Source organism: Piliocolobus tephrosceles, chromosome 6 (assembly GCF_002776525.5).
Source record: "Piliocolobus tephrosceles isolate RC106 chromosome 6, ASM277652v3, whole genome shotgun sequence".
Taxonomy (NCBI): domain Eukaryota; kingdom Metazoa; phylum Chordata; class Mammalia; order Primates; family Cercopithecidae; genus Piliocolobus; species Piliocolobus tephrosceles.
The window spans coordinates 31,635,318-31,660,532 of NC_045439.1; the positions used below are offsets into that span (position 1 = coordinate 31,635,318).

Genomic DNA, 25,215 nt, shown 5'->3' on the forward strand with positions numbered 1-25,215 from the left:
GGCTTGACGGGCTCAAGGAAGCTGGGGCACTAAGAGACTATGATGCTTTTGAAAACTTCAAAAAAAAATAAAATCCTAAGCCCCCCAACCATCTGTATGGACCCCTCCTCTCAGTCAAGGGCATTCCAAGTTAACCTGAAAAGCTAGTTTGGGCCATGCTGGGAAGAGGGAGCCAGCCATACCTCATTATAACCTGTAACAGGCTCCTTAAGTCTGATGAGAAGCATTTAATCTATTTTCTCTGAAGCCTGCTGGCTGGAGGCTTCATCTGTGTAAAACCTTGGTCTCCACAACCCCTTATTGTAACCCAGACATTACTTTCTATTGATTCCAGGTCTTTAGATAGTAACTCTTTCAACAAATTGCCAATCAGAAAATCTTTGATTCTGCCTATGACAACACCCCTAGGCCTTGAGCTGTCCCCCCTCTACAGACCAAACCACTGTACATCTTACCTGTATTGACTGGTGTCATGTCTCACTAAAATGTATTAAATGTGTAAAACTAAGTTGGAGCCAGACCACCTTGAACACATTCTCAGGATCTCCTAAAGGTTGTGTCACAGACCATCAGTCACTCACATTTGGCTCAGAATAAATCTCTTCAAATATTTTACAGAGGTTGACTCTTTTTGGCAACACTTTCCTGGCTGGCAGTCAGGATTCTACCTTCTGTCAAATTAGGACAGTGTTAACTTCCACATAAGGGATTTCTGATTCCACAAGGTAAGCAACAGGACCTTAAGTGGTTTTCAATGATGTCAGTGCAACAGTGCTGGGGACTTGCACCACCTCGGTAGCCAAAAGGAACACACATACAGGAACCCTGTTTGAGAACATCTGCCCTTTAATTTGCATTTAAAATCAGTTTCTTTAAATACTTTAGTTACAAGTTCTGAATAGTGAAGACAGAGTAGTAGATGCTGCAGGCACTCAGTATTGGCTCCCACCCCTTCCCCCTCCCCCACCCCCACTTCTTGGCTCAAGATACAAAAGGGCACTCTCTACTGGCCCTGGTGTCAAATGTCAGCAGCCTCAGGCCTGGATGCAGTTGGATACATAGCCATGAATCCCAGTAGCTTTCACTCGCATTTAACCATGCTCCAAGGAATTCCAATGATTGTGCCCAGATCCACGGGCAACACACCTTAGAAATGACCTCATCCATTTCACTACTATGTACTAACACCCTCAGGGTGGTTTCCTAGCCCAGTCCATGTCCCCCAGATCTGTGTCCTGCAGAGGAAGAGACAAGGCCCCACTATAACGCAGGAAGGAATAAGAACTGCCTCCTCAGCCCATGTGCTTACAGCAACTTAATTGAAAAGCTCAAGTCGATCTGAGTCAGTCTAGAGGAGACCTCCCTTCCCTAGTCTCTACCAGGCTCCGGCCCTTCCTCGGGACCACGCTCGGTCCCACTGCCATGATGTGCTAGAATCTGCTCTAAGAACAAGGTGCTAGAATGAGGCCCAGCAACCAGGAAAGGGTTTGGAAAGGGTTGCTACAGCCCCATCTGTGTGAGATTGTGCCAAGACGAGTCTTCCTGGTGTAAGCCTATGATGGAGAGCGTCGGCCCGGGCTCCCCTATGGTGATTACAACATGTGACCTCAGGGGACCTCTGCCCTCTCCTCCCACTCACACACCCAGATCCCCTGGCCTGTGCTTCCTGGAAGAGGTAGAAGAGGCATCTTGAAGTCAATGACGACAGAGAATGAAGGTGCCACTGAAGAAGCAAAGCAGCACCTCTTTGCCTGTGTTCAATCCCTCCACACAAGTGGAATCAAGGGAGAATGTGCACAGCCAGGACAGAGGCTGCTCTGAGCTTGGGAGGCACAGCATCCTCCTAAACATCTCTGCAGAACAAACTTTCAAAAGATAGGAACTTAATAACATGGTCCCCAGGGATTTCTCTATAGTATACCAGCACTAGGGAGAAGCAAAATCATCTCTGCAGAGGGTTGATGGAAGAAAGGCAGGAATATGGATGAGCATCCATTAAGGCTCTCTCTCTCAAGCCTAAGGAATTAAGATATTCGAGGGTATGAGACAGGTGCAGAGAGGGAGAGAGCCTGGCAGGAACACCAAGAAAAGACCTGTGACTGCTGGTTACATAGTGCTCTGCTTCCTTGCTTGAGGCCAACAGCATGTGCCTGCCTGTCACCGGGCTAACCCGGGACCCATGACGGGACAGGGAGAAGACTGATTTTCAGTTCCTGCATGATCAATTTATAGGGTGTGTGGGTTCCTCCTAAAGATCCAGGAGGAGGACTCTGGGATCCTCTACCGCTGCCTTGATTTTGCGGAGGAAAGTCACAGCCTCTCTGCCGTCAATCAGCCGGTGGTCGTAGGTCAGTGCCACGTACATCATGGGCCGCACCTCCACCTACAGAGAGGAAAGGTCAATAGGTTTGTCCCCAGCAAGCCACAGCCAGCCTTGCTGAAGGAGGAGATTCAGCACGGCCCATAAGAAAGTTCCTATTTCCAGAGCCTTTCCTATTGATGTTGCCTCTGCATATTTACAGTATTTTCAAAGACCAGGCCTTACCCTCAGTGCAAAGCTTCCCCACTCAGAAACAAAGTTTGCCAAGAAAACTGTCCTCTCACAACTGTCTTTTATTTTTTAAAAACATACTCTGCCCTCTAATGCATCTGCTGCCTACAAGGAAAGTTTTCCCTTCAGTTCTGGCTGCCTGTACTTGCTTCTCTGGGGTTAGAATTAAAAAAAAAAAAAAATAAGCTGGGGTCTACAAATTCTGGAATTATATGTGTAGTTGGGTGTATGGACATTTTCCAGGAAGAGCTACGGATTTTGGTTTCACACAGGAGTCAGTAACCCAAAAGGATTCTAAACACAGGAGCTCCCAGAAAGCTTTTTGATATCAACATATCTTCTAAGGGCCAGCTCAAGCCCCTTTAATACTTAATTCTCTGAACTCCCGGGAAACTTCCAAGCTTTATCATACAACTTGCCAGCTCGTAGACTGACATGCATAAATGTCATCTGTTTCCCAGGGGCAAGGGACCACGTCTCCAACTATATCTCCCACTCCATAGAAGCAAACAAGCCTTCTCAGCTCAGTGGTTCTCAAACTTGAATATGTATCAGGATCATCTGCACTTCTTAAGTCTGGGATGGGGTCTAAGAATATGCATCTCTAACAAGGTCCCAGATGATGCTGATCCAGACCACAATTTGATAATCAGTGCCTTAGCTATTAGAAACTAAGAAATGGAACTTAGGCCTGAAATTATAGTTAATGTTTTGCAATTAGCATTTAGTTGGATTTCCCCTTCATCAAGACCTAGCCACTAGGATCTTAGAAGTGAGTTCCTACCTTGCCTCCTACAGCCACTGGCCTGTCAAAGATGGCATGCATCCCCAGGATGGCAGACTGAGGGGGGTTGATAATGGGTGTTCCAAAGAGCGAGCCAAAAACGCCTCCATTGCTAATGGTGAAGGTACCGCCATCCATATCTTCAATGGCAAGTTCATTCTTTCGGGCCTAAAAACAGATTTCGTAATTGAAATATTAAGCCAACCCAGCTTCCTTCATCTAAAGTCAGTCCATAATCCCAGCACTTTGGGAGGCTGAGGCAGGAGGACTGCTTGAGGCCAGTTCAAGGTCAACCTGGGCAACACAGTGAGACCCCACCTCTACAAAAAACTTCATTAGCTAGGCGTGGTGGTGCACACCTGTAGTCCCAGCTACTCAGGAAGCTGGGGCAGGAGAATCGCTTGAGCCCAGGAGTGCAAGGCTGCAGTAAGCTATGACTCTACCACTCTACTCCAGCCTGGGCAACACAGTGAGACCCTGCCTCTAAAAACAAAAAAGCGAAGGAAGTCCAGAAAGCTTGTATCATGAGATTGATGGCACAAGCGCCAGCTTCCGTGTGACAGTTGTCCGGCTGAGGCGTCTATGACCAGGGCTCCACCAGAGAAAAGGCACAACTTCATAGAGCTGACGACTTCAAAGAAGATCTTTTCTAGCAGGTCTCATCTGATGAGATTTTAGTTACCAGAGCACGGTGAACTCCACCAGATAGATAAAATACTTAGCTCTCATGGGCCACTGCTTTTCTCAGGGGCTATGCACTTGACGTTCCATGAGCACTGCTCGCTGGCGAGCCCAGCCTTCCGAAGGCTCTCTTCCCTCGCCTGCTCAGCAGCTTGTATACATCTTTCTACTTTACCTTCTCTCCCAGTTCAGTGATGGTCCGTTCAATATCTGCATAATTCATAGCTTCCACATTCCTGATGACTGGAACCACTAGACCCTGAAGAGGGTGAAGAACTGTTTTCAGTTGCAAATTAACATTACCTTTTATAGTTACAACTCCCTTGATTCAACCAGTGGTATCCCCTCCCTAGAATACCTTCATTACTCAATGTGATTAACAGAAAGTCTTAAGATAAAAGAATGTGGCATGGTTTAAAAGAAAAAAAGTTACTAACTCCTTCCTAAAAATACAGAATTAAAGAAATGATTTCTCTTGTGTGATCTCCTTCTTCACACAGATAAGGTGAGGGTCTAAGACCAGCATTCCCCATCTCCTGCCCCAACATACCCGTGGGGTGGCCACTGCAACACTGATGTCAATATAATCCCTATACACCACCTCTTTGGTTGTATCGTCAATCACTATGAGAGAGAAAATACATGTTACACACAACTCCCCAGGCAGGCCAAGGCTAATGAGGTAATATCTGCATTAACAGAGTAAAAATCTGCAGAGCCTGATACAGTGTGGGCGGACCAACCACCATGAACACCATTGCATTATGCAAGGCAGCTGGCATTCCACTTACTCCATCCCAACCAAGCGTAGTATCTCCCAAGTCCCCTGACTGAGCCTGGGCAGAGGAGCATCCATTTCTTTGGCAGCCCTAAGAAGGGCTCAACACACTGGCTTACATAGGATAGGTATGCACTAAATTCTCGTTAAGTAGCTCTATTCAAGCTCTCCCTTTGCAGAGAATGACTAAGGTTAACAAATGTTCCAAAAAAGGGCAAATTCGGAAAGGAAAAGGGGTACAGAGATGCTACACATTCTCTGCTTCCGACTCTCAACAAGAGGAAGGGGGGAGATCCAAGAGTAAGCGGGGTGATCTGGCTTTGAAATATGCTACCTTGAGAGATGGCAAACCAGCATCTGAAAATGTACACCTAGCACTAATGGGAAAATAAAGGCTTGGGAATCATTTCCACAGAAAGTCCACGTTGTATTGTTAGATAAGACATCCAGAGGAGGCCGGGCGCGGTGATTCAAGCCTGTAATCCCAGCACTTTGGGAGGCCGAGATGGGTGGATCACGAGGTCAGGAGATCGAGACCATCCTGGCTAACACGGTGAAACCCCATCTCTACTAAAAAAAATACAAAAAACTAGCCAGGCGAGGTGGTGGGCGCCTGTAGTCCCAGTTACTCGGGAGGCTGAGGCAGAAGAATGGCGTGAACCCGGGAGGCGGAACTTGCAGTGAGCTGAGATCCGGCCACTGCACTCCAGCCTGGGCGACAAAGCAAGACTCCATCTCAAAAAAAAAAAAAAAAAGACATCCAGAGGAAGCATGTAACGTGAAAAAGAGGCCATGAGAACTTTTGAGAGCCGCCTACATGTGTGGGCAAGCAGAAGGGGGCCACTGAAAAAGACAGCATCAGTCAGGGAGGCATAAGAAGAATGGGAAAAACAAGAAGAGGTATACATATGGGCAAAACAAAGACGGCCTTCTACCTCCTTAGAGCACACTATTCAACAGGAGGGACTAGGGCTTCTGCTTCTAGACCTTTAGGGCCCCTGACATTGCTGAGGATGGCAAAAGTATCACTGCCCCCTCTCCAATCTCCCAAGGAACAGAGAAGTGTGTCAACAGGAAAGCAAAGTGCTTGTTAGGTCCACACTACAATGACATCGGTGAGTAAAAAGGAAAGAAAATGAGCACCAAGTCCATGAAAGAGAGGCCAAGCCCAAGCTCCCAGTGAGGCCCATTGACCTGAGATCGAAGGTCAGCCAGGAGCCTACACCAAGTGTGAAAGTCAGGCCCCAAGGTAACAGGGCCTGTGGAGCTGGGGAAGGGGAGGAAGCCAGAACACGAGCTTCCACCTTGACAGGAGACAGCCTGGAGAGCTGGGCTATCCCAGAACTGTCTGTTGCCTGAGCAGCTGCCAAGCAGTACACTGGGAAGAGAAACTGTTCTGCCCAGCTGGTGGGGAGAAAGTAATCATGATGCTGCTTCAAGGAAGTGAACCAAGAAATCCTTGGGGAAGATACTCATATTTCTATAGGTAGCAAATAAAAAGCCTTGGTCTGTTGATCCTCTGCATGTGGGAGCAGTTCTGTGCTCATACATCTACCTCCCAGGACCTCTCCAATTATGGCCACAAGCAACTCACCTGCATTTACAACAGGCTGTTCCTGTAAGGCAAAGGCTGAGGCCTTCACAAATGCCGACATGAAGCCTAGTTTGAGGTTATGTTTCTTCAAAAAAGCCTCTTTGTGCCGAGCCCTCATCTCCTGGATGTTACTGTGAAAACATTACAAAACAAACTGACCACAAAGCCTGTATTTTGACTTTCACACAGGTTTCTCACTCCATATACACAATCAGGTGAGAGCTTTTCCCTCACTCTGGACCATTACCTTAGTTTAAGTTTTGAAATAGTCTACCTGAGGTTAACACAGTAACTCTGTTCTTTTACAAAGAAATATAAAGGAATCAGGCCCAATCTGTCTTTAAGGTGGGTTGAGCTCTTTACAGGGCTCCTTCATGGTCTAGAAGTCAGATTTCAGTGACACGTCATATGAACAAGAGATCACACAGCACACCAACATCCTTCCCCTGAAGGATGTTGTTTTAAAGTATAAACAAAATCTACAAAATAAGCAATATTCTTTTTATTTATTGTTAGAATACAAAAAAAAAAACCCACCAAATCTGAGTATAACTCCCATGTGATACTCCTCCTATCTCTTGATTAGTGGAGACTAAAATAAACACTTCACAGGTACATGAGGCTCCATGTAGGAAAAAGCAGTCATGACTATGCACCGAAGGGTATAACCCAGTGTTCTTTCAGACTCATGGAAAGTCATACTCATTCTTCATCTTTCCAGAGTTAGCAGTTCCATCCACTTATTCTTTGAAACAGGCACTAACACCTACTACATGTGAGGGTCAGGGCCAGGCACCAAGATACAAAGCTAATTAAGACATAGCTCTTGCCCTTAAGATTAGTTTAATGGCTGTGATTTCTTGATATTTAGAAAAGTGGCCACCTGTGGTTTAGGCTGCTCCCCTTCAGATGAAGCGGCAAGTCTTCTGAAAAGCCTTAACAACATGAACAGCCTTTATTCTTTTGGGACTGGTTTTTTTCAAAGACACATTGCAGAGTTAGTGGGAAATGGCTTTCCCATCACTTTGCTGCAGAAACCTCAGTATTTATCGGAATGCAATAATGCAGTTCTACGATGAAAATTGAATTTAACTTTATCTCAGGGCCAAATGCTCAGTTCTCCCTTTCTCCCTCTAATGGCCTAATTAGACATTAGCATGAAAGGTAAGATGTGGTACAATTTTAACAGCCCCCTTCAAATCTTTTGTTTTTGAAAAAGGAAGTTTTTCCAAGGGGGACTGATTGGGTTTAAAATGCTTGTTTTCCTGATTCTAACCTTATTTAGTGCTAGGATTACCACCCTAAACACATTACTGGTTCCCAAGACACAAGAGCTGCAGAAGAGGGAAAGAGATGTGATAAACATCTCTGCTCTCAAACCTGCCCAAATGTTATTGTCTGGTCATTAAGTAGTTTCTATTTCAGAGCTCTGCCCTTGGAGGGAAAGGCTGGGACAATAGGGGAAGGGAGAAGGTCTCAGAAAGGTCCCTTATGGGTTAGCTGATCAGCAGAAGACCCAAAGGGCACTCGATCTAAACCAAATTAGGCTGCAGCAAGACTGCAAGCCATTGTTAAGTGACACCTTGATTAGCTGCTGAAAGGAGATCCAGCTATTATGCTTACTTTCCAATCAAAGCTGTTGGGCCAACTGCATCTTTCAGGGCCACAAATATTTACATGTTTTGTCTTAAGAAATTGGGTAGAATTTCAGAGTCCAATTCAATTTGTGTACAATTTGGCCCTAATGCACTGAAACATAAGCTGCAGCCTTTGTGATTCATTAGTCAAGGTCCTTCCCCTACATCCTATGAACAAGAGAGAAATCTTTGGCTTGAACGTCATCCAGTCTCTTCAGAAAGTTTCCCAATAGAATGGATGACATCTAGTAAAACAGGTCACAGAGCCCTACTCTAAACAATGCCACAGCACACTATCAAGAAAACACTCCCTTCTCCCTATTTTTCAAACTCTTTCCAAAGAAAAGCAAATTTCTCTAATGAAAAGTAGATTTGCAGACTAAACCCTCAGGACAAAAAGAAACAAAGAGATGACCTGAGACTTGATTTGCTTCCTGACTTAAATATAAACTCCTACCCCTGGCATTCAAAACATTCTGAAATAAGGATCCAACCTTCTTTACCATTCTTTGCTATACATAATCCTCACAACAGAAATGATTTTTGACAATTTCTCAAATGTGTCTTCTACTTTCCCATCTCATGGTCTACACTGTTAACATCGTCTGGAATGACCTTTCTCCACAAGGCTGACAAAATGCTAGCCATTCTTGAAGACCTGTTTAAAAATTCTTTTCTGGCCAGGCATGGTGGCTCATGCCTATAATCCCAGTGGGAGACCAAGGCAGGATGGCCTGACCCTAGAAGTTCAGGAGACTAGCCTGGGCAACATAGCAAGATCTTGTCTCTACAAAAACTAAAAAAATTGGCCAAGCCTGGTGGCACACGCCTGTGTTCCCAGTGGTCCCAGTCATTTGGGAGGCTGAGGCAGGAGGATCACTTGAGCCTCCCAAGTAGCTGAGACTATAGGTCCACGCCACCATACCTCATTGTTTCATTGTTTTTTTTTTTTGAGATAGAGTCTCTTCTGTTGCCCAGGCTGGACTGCAGTGGCACAATCTCTGCCACTGCAACCTCCTCCTGGGTTCAAGCAATTCTCGTGCCTCAGCCTTCCCATTAGCTGGGATTATAGGCATGCGCCACCATGCCTGGGTAATTTCTGTATTTTTACTAGAGGCAGAGTTTCACCATGTTGGCTAGGCTGGTCTCGAACTCCTGGCCTGGCCTCATGTGATCCAACCACCTCAGCCTCCCAATGTGTTGGGATTACAAGTGCGAGCCACTGCACCCAGCCCTCACTTGGCTAATTTTAAAATTTTATGTAGAGACAGTCTCACTATGTTGCCCAGGCTGGTTTCCAACTCCTAAGCTCAAGCGATCCTCCTTCCTTGCCCTCCCAAAGCTCTGGGATTACAGGCACGAGCCATGGCGCCCAGTCTATAACCCCACTGAATTCCACAGTACAGTACTCTATATACAGTACACACTCAAAACATGTTTGTCAAATTTCTCTTCCTGACAGTGCTGATACCTGAACACATAAAAATCTTGACGAAAACAGGTGAGTCAACAATTAGCTCACTATAGAAATGGGCATACCCAGTGAATTAGTACCTTTAGTTAACATTCTAAGGTTATTTAAAAACACAACTTGTTTTCCATTTCACTATCAAAACTGGGTAAAATGAAAGATAAGCCTAGCCTATCTTTGCCTTTTCATCTACCCGATTCTGAATCACTTAGGAAAACATGTAAGGAGCAACCCCTGTGTGAAAGAAGTAGGGTGTGGTGACCGGGCTCTTGGCATGCTGTCAAGGCTTCTTCACCCCGAGTGGGAGACCTCTGCATAAACCATGTTGGCCTGGTTGTCCCATCACTGTTTGGCAACCTGACACTAGTCAGAGTGTACAACTATGACTACTCTCATTTATCAGAAATCACAAGATTCAGGTTTAAAAGTCTAAAATGCTAAGTTGTTGGGTTTTTCTTGAGACAGGGTCTCAGTCTGTCACCCAGGCTGGGGTGCAGTGGCATGATCTCAGCTCACTGTACCCTCAACCTCCTGGGCTCAAATGATCCTCCCATCTCAGCCTCCCAAGTAGCTGGGGCTACAGGTGTGCACCACCACACCTGGCTAATTTTTGTATTTTTTGTCGAGGTGGGGTTTCACCTTGTTACCCAGCTGGTCTTGAACTCCTGGACTCAAGCAATCTGCCTGCCTTGGCCTCCCAAAGTGCCAGGATTATAGGTGTGAGCCACTACACCTAGCCAAGGCTAAGGTTAAGGTCATGGAAAAGGCAGGCATAGTATCAGGAAAGCCAATTAGAGAAGAAGCCAGTGGGTTGCTCTGTGAAAGTTAACAATAAACAGGCCGGGCGCAGTGGCTCACAACTGTAATCCCAGCACTTTGGGAGGCCGAGGCGGGTGGATCACGAGGTTAGGAGATTGAGACTATCCTGGCTAACATGGTGAAATTCCGTCTCTACTAAAAAAATATAAAAAATTAGCCGGGCGTGGTGGCAGGCGCCTGTAGTCCCAGCTACTCAGGAGGCTGAGGCAGGACAATGGCGTGAACTCGGACAATGGCGTGAACCCGGGAGGTGGAGCTTGCAGTGAGACGAGATCGCCCCACTGCACTCTAGCCTGGGAGACAGCGAGACTCCGTCTCAAAAAACAAAACAACAACAAAAAAAACAATAAACAAAGCAAAGAAATACCTCTTCCCTGACAAGTTAGTTTTAGAATCAGCACTACATAAGGAGATAAGGACGGGGCAAGTTCAAGTGTTCTCTAACAAAAAAGGGCTTAGGGGATAAGAGGGGCTAGAGACACTACCTCATGTCAATCTCGTTAAAAGTGGTCAGCATTGCACATGTATTCTGGGCCTCCTTCAGACGCTGAGCAATGCGCTGCCGCATCCTGTTCATTTTCTCCTGAAAGCGAGAGTGGAACAAGCATTGACAATCTGATCTCTCTGGGTCAAGCATTCCCCATGTAGTCAGAAAAAACATGGCTTGCCACGAGTGGATGGCCAAGGGCTATAGTATCTAAGTAAAACAAGAGCTCCAGGCTTCCCTTTCCTGTGGTGGCCCTTTCTCCTCCAAGCAAAAACATGCAAACACAGGCCAAAACTACTCACTAAGATGTGCCTGAAGCTTGACCAAGAATGAAGGCTCAGAAACGGTGATTTAAAAACCAAAACCAATTTATGAAAGAATGTAGTGTAGTGCAGTCTAACTAACATAAGAATCATAAGAAAAAGGGCACTTTCTATTGCTAAAGACTTGCATGACAATAGCTATTTGTGGAACGGAACTTCATAAGCAACAAACTTTTGAAGCTATCATATTTTTAGGAAGTATTCTCAGGCAGAGGAACCACACTCTTGACCATACTTCCTTGAGGTTTTATGTCTGCACCTGACAGCTATTGCTACTGAGTATTATCCCTTAGCTACAGCTACGTATCCCGGAAGTATAGGAATAGAGCTCACTAAACCACCTCTCGAAGTGTGTGACATCGTGGGAGGAAGGGGGTGAGTTACTAAGCTACCATCCCCTACAAATATTTAACTTACCCAAGGCTTTCAATGGTAGCATAATACAGCAGGAAAGCCACTGAACAAGCGTTCAGAAGACCTTGGGTTCTAGTCCTATCATTTGATGGTGATGTGACTATGAAGAAGTTATATCCTAAACTCCCTTTGTCAAGGTTGAGGGAATGAGTTGCCAGCCATTCAAAGGTAGGCACCACCACACCCATACTCCACTAATCTCAACACTTCCCCCTGCCTCTTTCCTGGAAGTGGTCCGCAGAGGCTTACCCGATGTTCTGAACGCAGACCTTTGCCAGCTCCTGGTTCAGCTAGTGGTGGGGCAGCAGTGGGTTTCACTGCAGACACTGAAAATGAAGAGAGGATAAAGTGGCATCAGACAAAGAAAGAAACATCTACTGAGTTTGTGCCAGTGCTTTCATATGTACTGTTACTTAACCTTCAAGATATTCTGAGGTGTATTAGTATCACTCCAACTTCACAGATGAACAATCTGTTCAGATAAATTAAGTGACTAGCCTAAAGACACACGGCTAGTAACAGAAAGCTGAGATGCAAAACAGAACTTCGGATACAAAGTCTAGAATTTTTTCTACAAAGCAGTCAACCTGGCCTGTTCAGAACCATGATTAGTCTTAGAGTTTACCCTGTGAGGGAACATATTAGACAAGATGTTCTCCCACATGACACGTGGGAGTTGGAAGCCTACCAGGTTTGCTAGAAGGAGGTTGTGAGGGTGAGGGCACTGGTGGCATCTGAGTGGGTATGGGTGCTGCAGGGGGAGGAACTGGTGCTGCTGTAGGTTCTGCCTTTGGGGCTGCAGCAGCAGGAGCTTCAGCCGGTTTGGCCTTAGCAGGAGCAGCTGAAAAACAAGAAAAGTAGATGCCACTGGCACTATCTGAAATGGAAAGCAACCAAATCACAGCTACTAAGCCAAATTTAGTGGCAAAAACTCTAGCTCCAATCAAGTAACAAATGTCTACTGGGTATCGGCAATATGCAAGGCACTATGAGACACATACACAATGACATAAGGCACTATTCGCTATTCCTCAGGGTCCCTAAATGTCCATCAGATAACTGGCTCAATTTAGCTCCCTTCTCGATTTCACAGGTTTCTACTAAATAAATTCAGCAAGTACTTTCAAAGCACCTACCAAGCCCAAGAAAATGTAAACTTCCAAGAGAAAAAAAAAAGTCTAGGCAATTTAAAATATTGAAATGCATACCTAAACGTATTTCTAATTACTGATATTCTCCATCCTCTATTCTAACACTATATATGCAAGACTACTACCAAAAAATAGGCTGGGTGCAGTTGCTCATGTCTGTAATCCCAGCACTTTGGGAGGCAAAGGCAGGCGGATCACGAGGTCAACAGATCAAAACCATCCTGGCCAACATGGTGAAACCCCGTCCCTACTAATACAAAAATTAGCTGGGCGTGGTGGCACGCACCTGTAGTCCCAACTACTCAGCAGGCTGAGGCAAGAGAATCACTTGAACTCTGGAGGCAGAGGTTGCAGTGAGTCAAGATCAGGCCACTGCACTCCTGCCTGGGCAACAGAGCAAGACTCCATCTCAAAAAAAATAATAAATAAATAAAAATTAAAAAAAAAAATTCATCGAGGGCTAACTTAGGCTTAAGAAAGTGCTTCATCCAGGATGACTCATAAATCACTGAGGACAAGTAATAATCTCACAACTTTAAATGAAATGTTTGTTTCTATTTTTCACCCATCTGGACATTACATCCAGGGTTAGTGCTAAGGCAAACTTCTGCAACAGGAGGACTACCCTTATTTCCTAGCCTTCTACCATATATGGTTTCTACTGCGAGCTTCTGGTCTTGCCTGATTAACCTCAATCATGTGGTCGATCTGCCTTATTAGTGTAACAATGAAAAAGAAATAGACATTTGTGACTCGTTGGTCTACGAGTATGATTCTCGCTTAGGAAAAAGAAATAGAGTTTTTAGTGGTTATGAAATTTCACTAAGAGTCAGATAAACAGTTATTAATCTCTAATCCTATCAGGTCTAGTACAAAGTATTTTGTTTCTCATTTCTTCCCAAAAGAAATACCAACCCTTCCTAGAGATATGAGAGAATAGATGTGAAAAGAAACAACACTGAATTCCCTATAACAGACAACGAGCATTTCCTTTGAGCATTACATCAGCGCTCAAAAAGTTCTGAAGCATTTCAGATTCTGGATTTTCAGTTTTGGAGCATTTCAGATTTTGAGTTTTCAGATTAGGTATGCTCAATCTGTATATCTATAAGAAAAGGTTCAGTTTCTCAGCTCCTGCTAAGAAACACCCATGGAAAGAACAGAGTATAAGGTTTATTTTTTTTAAAATAAACTTTTCTTCTAGAATTTGACATTTAAAGTTCACACTATATATAAATTTACCCCTTATTCCCTCAACTAAGGGCAGCTGGAATGATAGAGTCTTTGACATATCAGGGAATTAGCACATTATGCTCAGTCCCAATCCCAAGAGGGAACACTGGAGACCTTAACCACCAGCAGAACTTCTTTACCACCAGTTTTCCTGAGTGTGAAAAGTGGAGTGCCTCCTTCGACTTTTCCCCCATCAGGTACCAAAAGAGCTTCAATCACGCCATTTGCTGGTGATGGAACCTGCACAGATGTCTGGAAGAGGAAGACAGATGGAGAAAGTCCAAATGTTTATCCAGCATTAGAAAATTAGCTGTATAGAATCTCCAACGAAGCCGGGCACGGTGGTTCATGCCTGTAGTCCCAGTACACTGGGAGGCCAAGGCAGGTGGATCACTTGAGGTCAGGAGTTCAAGACCAGCCTGGCCGACATGGTGAAACCCCATCTCCACTAAAAATTACAAAAATGTAATCCCAGCTACTTGGGAGGCTGAGGCAGGAAAAATCGCTTGAACCTGGCAGGTGAAGCCAATATCGCGCCATTGTACTCCAGCCTGGGTGACAGAGCAAAACGCCATCTCAAAACAACAACAACAACAAAAACCTCCAATGAGTCACAAGAATTGCAACACAATATATAAGGCCCTGCACACAAACACCTAAGGCCACAATTTCAGAGCAAGGGTGATGACAAGTCAACGCTATTGTGAAATTCACTCTTTCTGTCCTTTCTCAGAAACATTCAGGCACTATTCAGTTAATAGGTTTCCAAGTGATACAGGAAAAACTGGAAACAGCTTACTTACCCTCCTCACCCCCTCACCACACACTACAAGACTAAAGCTACTAAATGAAGTACATAGTACACACACAGCAAACAATTTAAAGTTAAATGCAGGTCAGGCGCGGTGGCTCACACCTGTAATCCCAACACTTTGGGAGGCAGAGGCAGGCAGATCACCTGAGGTGAGGAGTTTGAGACCAGCCTGGCGAAACTGTGTCTCTACAAAAAGTACAAAAATTAGCCGGGTGTGGTGGCATGCGCCTATAATCCCAGCTACTAGGGAGGCTGAGGCAGGAGAATCGCTTGAACCCGGGAGGTGGAGGTTGCAGTGAGCTGAAATCAGGCCACTGCACTCCAGTCTGGGCAACAGAGCAAGACTCTGTCTCAGAAAAAAAAAAAAAGGAAGTTAAATGTAAAAAGTTTTTTTTTTAATTGAACGAATCCAATAATTTGGTTAGAGCTAGTTAAAAATTATCTCTAAACAACGGTTAAGTCCCTGTTTCTTTCATTAGGTTAACTAAGGGAAGCCCATGAAAAACTGGTAATATAAGATAAGCCTACCTTGTCAGTTTCAATCTCACAAACCACTTCATCCTCTGCAACAGTGTCTCCAACAGCTGAAAAGACAATCAAAGGCTACCTGTTAGCGGGGAGCCTCCAGTATGTTACAAGAACCCTTTCCTACAGGGCCAGCAGAAAGTACGTATGTAAAGAAAAGGGCAGAGCTATAAATTCTACAACTATCCTTGGGGGAGGGGAGAATTTTAGAAAGCACTTAAACTTAAGAAGTGAGAGGAGCCAGGCACAGTGGCTCACGCCAACACTTTGTGGCAGGCCAAGGTGGGCAGATCACCTGAGGTCAGGAGTTTGAGACCAGCCTGACCAACATGGTGAAACCCCATCTCTACTAAAAATACAAAAAAACTTGGCCATGCGTGGTGGTGGGCACCTGTAATCCCAGCTACTCGGGAGGCTGAGGCAGGAGAATCACTTGAACCTGGGAGGTGGAGGCTGCAGTGAGCCAAGATCATACCACTGCACTCCAGGCTGGGAACAGAGTGAGACTCTGTCTCCAAAAAAAAACAAAAAACAAAAAGAGAAAAAGAGAGAAAAAAAGAACTAAATCTCACCTTTCTCCCACCTGACATCTCCCTCTGTGACAGATTCTGCAAATGCTGGGGTTTTGACTGTAACCAAGTCATCCTCTAGGAAAAATGCAAAAAAGAAAATCACAAGTAGTTCATTTTTCATTATTTTTCTTTAATTAAACTCAATCAATTGTTGCTTTTCCCATAAAATTCCATTCCCAAGAAGGCAGGTACTTACTGCATACAGCTGTAATTCTGAAGAAGCGAACACTGAAGACACTGTTGTTGTTAATGCTACAAAAGAAACGCACGTTAACTCCTTTAGCAGGTGAACCACTCACACTTTAGTTAAGGCCCCATGGGTCACCTTTCCCTTAAACAGTGACTCTTGACCAGGGGTGTCCATCAGTGTCACTTGGGGAGGAACTTTTTCAAAGTTCACATGTCTAGGCCTCTCCCCCAGGGATTCTGACTCAGCAGGTCTGGAGTAGAGCCTAATGACCCAGGTACCTTAGACGGTGAGCTCCCCAAGTATGCCCAGGCCCCTGTGTTGCAATGCAATGCCAGCTCTCACAAAACAGACTTACATTTGGTTCTTTAAAGAAAAAATAAGCACCTTGGTCCTTTGTAGACCAAAAGGACTTAGATTCTTGATTTGGTTTTTTGTTTTTTAAGAGACAGAGACTTGTTCTGTCACCCAAGCTGGAGTGCAGTGGCATGATAATAGTTCACTGTAACCTCGAACTCCTGGACTTAAGGGATCCTCCCACCTCTGCCTCCCAAGTAACTGGGACTACAGGCACATGTCACCCAGCTAATTTTTTTAAATTACTCTTTGTAGACTGTGGACTTCATTGCCCAGATGGGTCTCCAAGATCCTGCCCAAAGTGCTGGGATTACAAGAGTGAGTCACCATGTCCAGCCAGGTCTCTTTCTTAACTAAATCCAGGATAGATATATGGCTTGCCCAGGGTACAAGCCATTGTGCAAGGTACAATGGAATTTCTGCCTTCAAGATAACAGATTCAGATCAGATAAGGCAGCAAGATTAACAAGGCTATCTCAGGAGTAAAACAAGGTGTTATGCGGAAAAAAAAAAAAAAAACAACAAAAAACCCAAAAACAAAAAAACCACAAACTCCATATGGTATCTCCTACTCGGTTCTCTTGCTAGAAAGCAGCACATCAATACATTCTGGACTCATTCAAAACGAACCTCAAAGACCAAGGCATTTACTAATATGGCCTTTACAGTAAATAACAGAAACTGGAGAATGAACTCACCCTGTATGCACAAAGCCATTAACAGTGGTTACCTCTGAGGGGTGAGAGATGTAGACATACATGGTATCTCTGGTTATGTGTTGCACACTTACACCATTTGGGAGAAAGATTTGGATTGATGGGGACTTTCACTTTTTACACTTCAGGATTGTTTGAATATTCTACAACAAGCATTTTTATAATAGAACAGTAAAATAGATTTAAGTTGCCTTTAGGTATTTTTACTTTCATAATGTCAAAATAACTGTAAGATCTATGTATAACCAAGAAAAAAATGAAGATATTTAAAAACTACAGAATACAAAATGTTCTACATATAGTTTGTGACCATGTAAAGTACATGACTACAGGCAAGAACTAACGGGTAACATGCAAGTGCAGAGACTGCTCTGCAAGTCATCCAGGAACCCAGAGCGGTGGCCACCACTACCAAGAGGCATTCAGGGGGCTAGAGAACAAGGATAAAAAAGTCTTCTCATGGACACCCTTTTTACTTTTTGAATTTTTAACCATGTAAATATAATACTATTAAGTAAAAACATAAAACCAAAAATTGTTTTACAATAAAAGATTTCTTAAATAAAGTGGGTACCTTATTCACAGAAAAGGCACAACACACATAAAGATACTGGAATAGGGTGACATGATTGGGGTGATCCCACACACAGTTCACTTTTTCCTCATTATTTACTTTCAAATATTTAGTGTATTTATGGTAGAGATTCATGATTGTCCCGATTTTCATTTAATTGCAGATGAGTAATACATTTTGAATATCTAAATAACTAGATGTTCAGTGCAGAATATTAGAAATAGCAAAAAGAATACTTACAATGAGATCATACCACACAGTAGAAAATGAAATCATTTTGTAACCTGCTTTTTCCCACTTTTCATAGTGTGAACATGTGAACATGCTACAGTTTAGCCAATCCCTTGCTCTTTGCCATTTTGAGATAAATCTGGTTATACCAGTTCTTTAGTATAGATTCCTAGAGATGGAATTGCTAGACGAAAAGGTACACACAGGCCAGGCCATGGCTCATACGTGTAATCCCAGCACTTTGGGAGGCTGAGGCGGGCGGATCACCTGATGTCAGGAGTTAGAGACCGGCCTGGCCAACATGGTGAAATCCCGTCTCTAGTAAAAATACAAAAATTTGCCAGGTGTGGTGGCGTGCGCCTGTAATCCCAGCTACCCAGGAGGCTGAGGCAGGAGAATTGCTGGAATCCGAGAGGCAGAGGCTGCAGTGAGCCGAGATCGCGCCACTGCTCTCCAGCCTGGGCGATAGAGCAAGACTCCGTCTCAAAAAAAAAAAAAAAAAAGAGAAAAAAAGGTACACACATTCAAAGACTTATAACTATCAAATTGTCCTCCAAAATAACACAGGAATTCATATTTCTAGTACTGAGTGCAACATTTACTCAATTTAAAAAAACCAGCCAGGCACCGCAGCTCATGCCTGTATCCTCCACTTTGGGAGGCTAAAGCAAGTGGATGGATTGCTTGAGCCCAGGAGTTTGACACCAGCCCGGTTATCATGGCGAAACAATCCCATCTCTACAAAACATACAAAAATCAGCCGGGCATGGTGGCACGTGCCTGTAGTCTCAGCTACTCAGGAGGCTGAGGTGAAAGGATCTCTTGAGCCCAGGAGGCTGAGGATGCCGTGAGCCAAGATCAGGCTACTGCACTCCAGCCAAAGTGGCAGAGCAAGATCCTGTCTCAAAACAAACAACAATAACAACAAAAACCCTCATTGTGATGTACAGTAAGAAGCTCATCCGCTGACCCCTTCACTTTGAGGATTCTCCCTGTAGAGAAAACAACCTGATAGCTGTTGAACAGGTAAGTAGAGAGCATTCTCTTAGCATTACCACGAAAACATTTGGAATGCAAAGCAGCATTTAAGCAACATTCATACGCAGAAGTTAATCTAAAACACACTAGGGTGGCCTTTCTCCAAACTCTGCATTATGCAGTAACAGCATTCCCTCCAAACTAGTCAGTCCCAGGACTCAACTAGTTTTAAGCTTTTACTGTTTTTAAAAAATGCTACTGAGAGGATGCTCTCAATCTCCACAATAAATGTAACCTCGAGCCTTTCAGCTGCACTTACATCCAAATAGATTATCTAGGAGCACCCTTCTATATCCCATAGAAAGAGGGTTCCAACTTAACTTTCATTACAATCTAAACACCTGTGGAGAGCGGGCACACTCCTAGTTCAACACCTGACATGGAGCTGATGCTCAAGGAACATCACATGGGAAAAGTGAACATCGAGGTTACTCTAAGAACTCAACATAATCACCTCAATTTCTAGGTCTGGAGGCCAGTGAAGAATTCAGATGGTTAAATTTAGAACTTTATGTCTTAATAAATAACCCGTAGCCACATGTCTGTACTCCCCAATGATACTTACACAAGCTTCCTGCTGTTAGGGTAACCTGGTCCCTGGCATAAGGAGACCCCTGCAAGAAACAAAATAACTCTTAACCAACAACTCTTATCTCACAAAGGATACATGCTGGGAATGGAAAAGAGGTCTGCTCACCCCCAACCCTGAGACAGAGCAGGATCAACGGCAACAGATATAATCTTTATCACAGAGTCCTGCTTCTCAAACTTTTCCAAAGTAGCCTTAGTGGCAGAGAGCAACTGGGTATGTGAGATTGAGTGGGAATGTGTTTGGCCCGGGAGGAAAGAGAAAAAATTTGATGGCACAGCCCAAAGTAATTATATAATCTCATTTTCCTTAAAAAGTCAGAACTTTTCATTATTCCTGTATGTTTTCATAATAAAATGTCTCTACTCGCCAAGTCTTCAAATACAACTGAAGCCTGAGAAAGACAGGGGATGGCTTATACTGTGACTACACATAACCCCATTTGAGAAGCAAGGAGGATATTTGGTATGGGTTTGAAAAGACTGGGTTGGAAATCTTATCACCCGAACCCTAGTAGTAAAGATTTGGCTACTTTAGGTTCAAGGTCTCCAGCTTGTCCTAGGGCTGAGAGAATCATGTCCCCATCTTTCAGTGTATTGACTTCCCATGCCATTCTGAAGTCTTCCGCCCTGGTCACTCTCAACAACGTAAAAGCCCCTTTCTGCCCACCAGCTGTCCTTATCATAGTTAACTGTATTTCCCCAACTGATGACTAGTAACTACAGCTGCCTCTTCTGAATTCCTTCTTACATCTTTTTTCTTTCAGATTAACAATTCTTTCTGAACCATAGGCTCAAGAGACACCAAATGAGAGCTAGCTCTCTCTTATGCCCACCTCCTCACAAACAACCCAACACAGGTAAGCCAGTCACCTCTATGTCCAGCAGCCAATGACTACACAGTGCAAATTCTAAGCATAGTATGTTCTTGAATAGCTGGTGCCCCACACTGATTTTGGGAACCTGGAGTCTAATTCAGAGTTCATCCTACAGCACATTTCATTTGTACAGCGCTTTAGGGTTTATAAAAAGCTTTCCCATAATGACCTCACTTTGATTTTACAGTCTCACAACTCTCTGAAGTGGAACGACCATCTGCCATTATTCCCATTTCATATAAGTAGGACTTCTGGAGGTTAAGTGACTAGCCCAAGGTGAATCCCTGAGCCTAAATGCAAATCCCCAAGTGCAAGGTTCTTTCCATTGTCCTGCCCACCTATAAAGTGGAGAAAATGTTCACTCTCATTGTTCAGGGTTCCCACTTGAAAAAAAAAAAAATATATATATATATATATATATATACACACACACACACACATATATATATCTTTTTTTTTTTTTTTTTTTTGAGACGGAGTCTCGCTCTGTCACCCAGGCTGGAGTGCAGTGGCCGGATCTCAGCTCAATGCAAGCTCTGCCTCCCGGGTTTATGCCATTCTCCTGCCCCAGCCTCCCGAGTAGCTGGAACTACAGGTGCCCGCCACCGCGCCTGGCTAGTTTTTTGTATTTTTTAGTAGAGACAGGGTTTCACCGTGTTAGCCAGGATGGTCTTGATCTCCTGACCTCGTGATCCGCCCGCCTTGGCCTCCCTAAGTGCTGGGATTACAGGCTTGAGCCACCGCGCCCAGCGAAAAATATATTTGTTATTGAGAGTCCACTACAAGCTGACATTTTGCTAGGTGCCTTATGTTCTCATAACTCAGGATAAAGTCCACACACTTTACATGATCCTGTACCGTCCAGCCCACTCTATCTTTCCTGCCAGACAGATTTCTTCCCATGTCTATCACTGGTCAAGTCCTTTCCTGTCTGAAAACCTTTGCACAAGCAATTCTCTTTGCCTGGAATACATTTTCTTAGCTCTTTTATACTCAGGTCTCAGTTAAATGTCACTTCTTCAGGGAAGCCTTTACTGACATTTCCAACCCTCCCAAGCTGGGCTACATCATCCCACCCTCTCATCACACCCTTTATTCCTCTCTGGTAGTAACTACAATTATGCCCTTGTCGGAGCATAACCGTATACTTGCTCTCTCTCTCCAGCTAGCCCATAAAATCCGGAGGCTAGAGTCCATCTGTATCCCTAGAACAGTGGCTGGCATATAGTAAACACTCAATAAATATCTGTTGAGTCCATGAGTAAATGAGAGCCGGGTGTGACCATGGCCAAGGCTTTTAAGCTTTCGTCTTGGGTTATGCACTTGTAAAATAGAAAAAATACTTTTTACTGTTTTGTGATGATCAAAAAATTCACAGAAAGCAGTCATATAAATGCTTGGCACAAAGAAAGCCCACAAGATCAACTCATTCAACAAATACTTAGGCTAGGCATAGAACAGAAAATAAGCTATGGATGACACTTTTTTTTTTTTAGCTAGTGGGATAAAATCTAAACTCCTTCAAGTCTCTATACCATCTTCTATCTCATGCCACTCTCTCCGTTAACCAAAATACTCTGGCCAAATCACTTTTCCAGTTCTTAAGTTCTGCCAACCTCTTTTCTTCCTCAGGGTCTTTGTACATGCCATTCTCTTTCTCCTGGGTTTCACTGGGTTAGCTCCGTCACATCCTGCTGGCCATAACTTTTTTTTTTTTTTTTTTTTTAAGACAGAGTATCGCTCTGTTGCCCAGGCTGGAGCGCAATGGTGCGATCTCGGCTCACTGCAAGCTCCGCCCCTCCGGGTTCACACCATTCTCCTGCCTCTGCCTCCCGAGGAGCTGGGACTACAGGCGCCCGCCACCATGCCCGGCTAATTTTTTGTGTTTTTTAGTACAGACGGGGTTTCACCGTGTAAGCCAAGATGTCTCGATCTCCTGACCTCGTGATCCGCCCGCCTCAGCCTCCCAGAGTGCTGGTACTACAGGCCTGAGCCACCACGCCCGGCCATGGCCATAACTTTTAAGTCACCTCCTCAGAAATTTCTGGGCTCTTCTGTCCACCCTCACATGTTTCCTTCTCAGCAGTTACAAAAATTTGCCTTTGTTCGCTTGTTTAGCAATTGACACTATCCAACTAGCCAAGGAGCTCCACGAGGGCAAAAACTGTACACTTCTGTATCCACTCCTGTATCCCTAGTGTCTAGCACAGTGCCTGACACAGTAGAAACTCAACAACTACGAGCTAAATGAATAAACGATAGCTCATGATTATGTAGCATTGTGTCTCACTACTCTCTGAACCGAACTGTCTTTAGGTATTACGACAAACACAGGCACTCCCGAGTTCCTCACAAACTGCTCTGTCCAGGAGCAGAGCATTTTAGGTGACGGCAAGGGCAGAACTTACCAGGCAGGGAACGTCTCCCTAGAGGGCAGTTCCCCTGTTGAGAAAGAAGACATTATCGACGTCACCCAAGATGAAAAAAAAAACAAAAAACAAAAAAAAACACCCAGCTTTTAAAGTACACGCTCAAAGCTGTACCAGTGGTGGTGACAGGTGAATCTCGTAACTCCGAAGGTGAATGCAACACACCGTGCTGGCAGTCCCAATCAACACGCTGGGCCTGCCAAACTATCTCAACTTCCCAATGGGACTCACTAATACCCACTGATATTAGCAGAGCAAGAGAAGACGGGCGCCGAATCCCGCCAAAGGACTCCGCCGCGCCTCCTCCCTAACTCTGAGTCGAGTAACTGGACGGGCGCGGCTCCCCAGCTCCAGAGCGGAGGGTGGGGTACAGCAGGAAACGTTCCCCGCGGGCTGCCTGGAGAAGGCAGGGGGCCGCTGGGCTCCGCAAAACGGTCCCGAGGGTAACCACGGCCCCGGGCCGCCCAGCCCGCGCGGCCTCCGCGTCCCAGTGCCCTTGGTGCCCGGTCTGGCCGGCGCGCCGCGCCCCTGCCTTCCAGGCCTTCTGTCCGCCCGCCAACAGACTCCTCACCCGTCGGGGCCCCGGCTCGGCCAGACCGTACCTTCTGGAAGGCAGAAAGCGAGCGGCTGAACGCCCGGGACACACAGCGGGACCGCGACAGCATCGCGGCGGCGGAGCCGAGGGCGGGCGGACACCGGATATAGGGCCCGGCAACAACCGGAAGTGAGGCGGGCCGCAGTACCCGCTGCCCGACGAGGGGTGTTCGGAGCGAACCACTGGCAGGGGGAGGGCGCAAGGCTGCGCCCAGTTGCCAGCGCTGCAGCCCAGGAGTCCTGCTCTCTGGAGCAGGCAACCCTAAGGCGCTCTCGGGACCCTCTGCACTGCCTGTCAGCCTGAGCTGGTTCTCCTGAAGGTGTCTACGACTGTCCCGCCACCAGATTGCCCCCGGAGTCAGGCCTCCCCCTACCCTTCCACAGAACTGGCTCTGAGCTTGGCGCCCTTCTCTTTCGGGACCCAATGGCACCGCGCCGTTCCTCCTCTGTACCTTGGGAAGAGAGCGAAGGAGAGGCACAGACTTTGAATTGAAACCTTGTCAGACATGCGTGCCTGATCTTACACTTGTGTGGCCTCGGGCAGATGACATTGCCCCCCACCTCCAGCATCAGGTTCCTTAACTATTAAAAAAAACAAAAAAACAAAAAAGCACTTGTTACTTCCCTGTCTTTCTAACCCCGAGTCAAAGAAACAGAATCCCAGGAATTTCTAAAGGGCTCCCATTGCCTTTTTACGAGCCGCATATCTTCACCAACTATAGCCTTACTTCTCAACAGCTTCTGATTTCCCCCTACGCAAATTCCAGCCAAACTAATTGTTCCCCATACATCTTGTGCATTTTGGAAGTTGTTCGTTTGTCACCCTATCCCTAGAATATAAACTCCCAGGTTTTTTTTTTTTTTTTTTTTTTTTTTTTTTTTTTTAAAGAAACCAGGTCATAGTTCACTGGAGCCTTGACACCCTGGGCTCAAGCGATCCCTCTGCCTCAGCCTCTGGAGTAGCTGGGACTACAGGTGCCACCATGCCAAGGTGACCTCCCCACTCTAAGTGTGCCATTCTTCCCGCTGACTTGAAGTGAAAGCACATAGCATGAGTATTCACCTTTAAGGCTCACTTCCTAATAAAAAAGATGTTCTTTAAACCTCTGGCTGAATTAGTAACACATAAATGTACGAATGAAAAAATAACCACTTGGTGCCTGTTCATGATGGTTTCTTTATCGGAGGCATTTTGCCTGGCCCTCAGGACCTTTATTTTTCTAATTAATTTATGTTTTAATATAAATTGAGACGGGATCTCTTATATTGCCTCAAACTCCATCAGGACCTTTACAGTGCCTTCACTCACCTGAACCCTGAAAGCACTGCCACTAGAATTCTGGAAGGATGGGCCAAAGTCCTAACTAGAAATAGAGAAAACAGCTCTGCCCTGCTGCTACTCACAATTGACTCCTCAGTAGCTTTCACCTGAATTATTTGAAAAGCTCCCTAAGCAGTTCTAAGCCTCCACTCTCGCTTTCTCTAGCCCATTATCCTTTGTATCTGTGTCAAAGATCCTTCTGAGCCTGGTGCGGTGGCTCACACCTGTAATCCCAGCACTTTGGGAGGCTGAGGCAGGTGGATCACTTGAGATCAGGAGTTTGAGACCTGCCTGGCCAACATGGTGAAACCCCGTCTCTACTAAAAATACAAAAATTAGCTGGGTGTGGTAGTGAATGCCTGTAATCCCAGCTACTCGGGAGGCTGAGGCAAGAGAATTGCACAAGGATATTGCACTGAGGATAAAGTACAAACTCCTCAACTTGACCAGGCACCTGGTAATCAGGCT

General features: G+C 45.1%; 1 protein-coding gene across 1 annotated transcript; it reads right to left on the reverse strand.

Moving 5' to 3' along the window:
* Nucleotides 1-828: 828 nt before the first annotated feature.
* On the reverse strand, nt 829-23,556 carry DLST (dihydrolipoamide S-succinyltransferase). Its single transcript, XM_023184087.2, has 15 exons — nt 23,435-23,556; nt 22,812-22,845; nt 19,503-19,551; nt 16,031-16,086; nt 15,835-15,909; nt 15,266-15,321; nt 14,064-14,175; nt 12,228-12,380; nt 11,789-11,865; nt 10,801-10,898; nt 6,389-6,519; nt 4,567-4,640; nt 4,192-4,275; nt 3,336-3,503; nt 829-2,383 (listed from the first exon to the last, which is right to left on the reverse strand). The coding sequence occupies exons 1-15, from the start codon at nt 23,495-23,497 to the stop codon at nt 2,249-2,251; spliced, it is 1,365 nt and encodes a 454-aa protein (XP_023039855.1). The 5' UTR covers nt 23,498-23,556; the 3' UTR covers nt 829-2,248.
* Nucleotides 23,557-25,215: the final 1,659 nt, after the last annotated feature.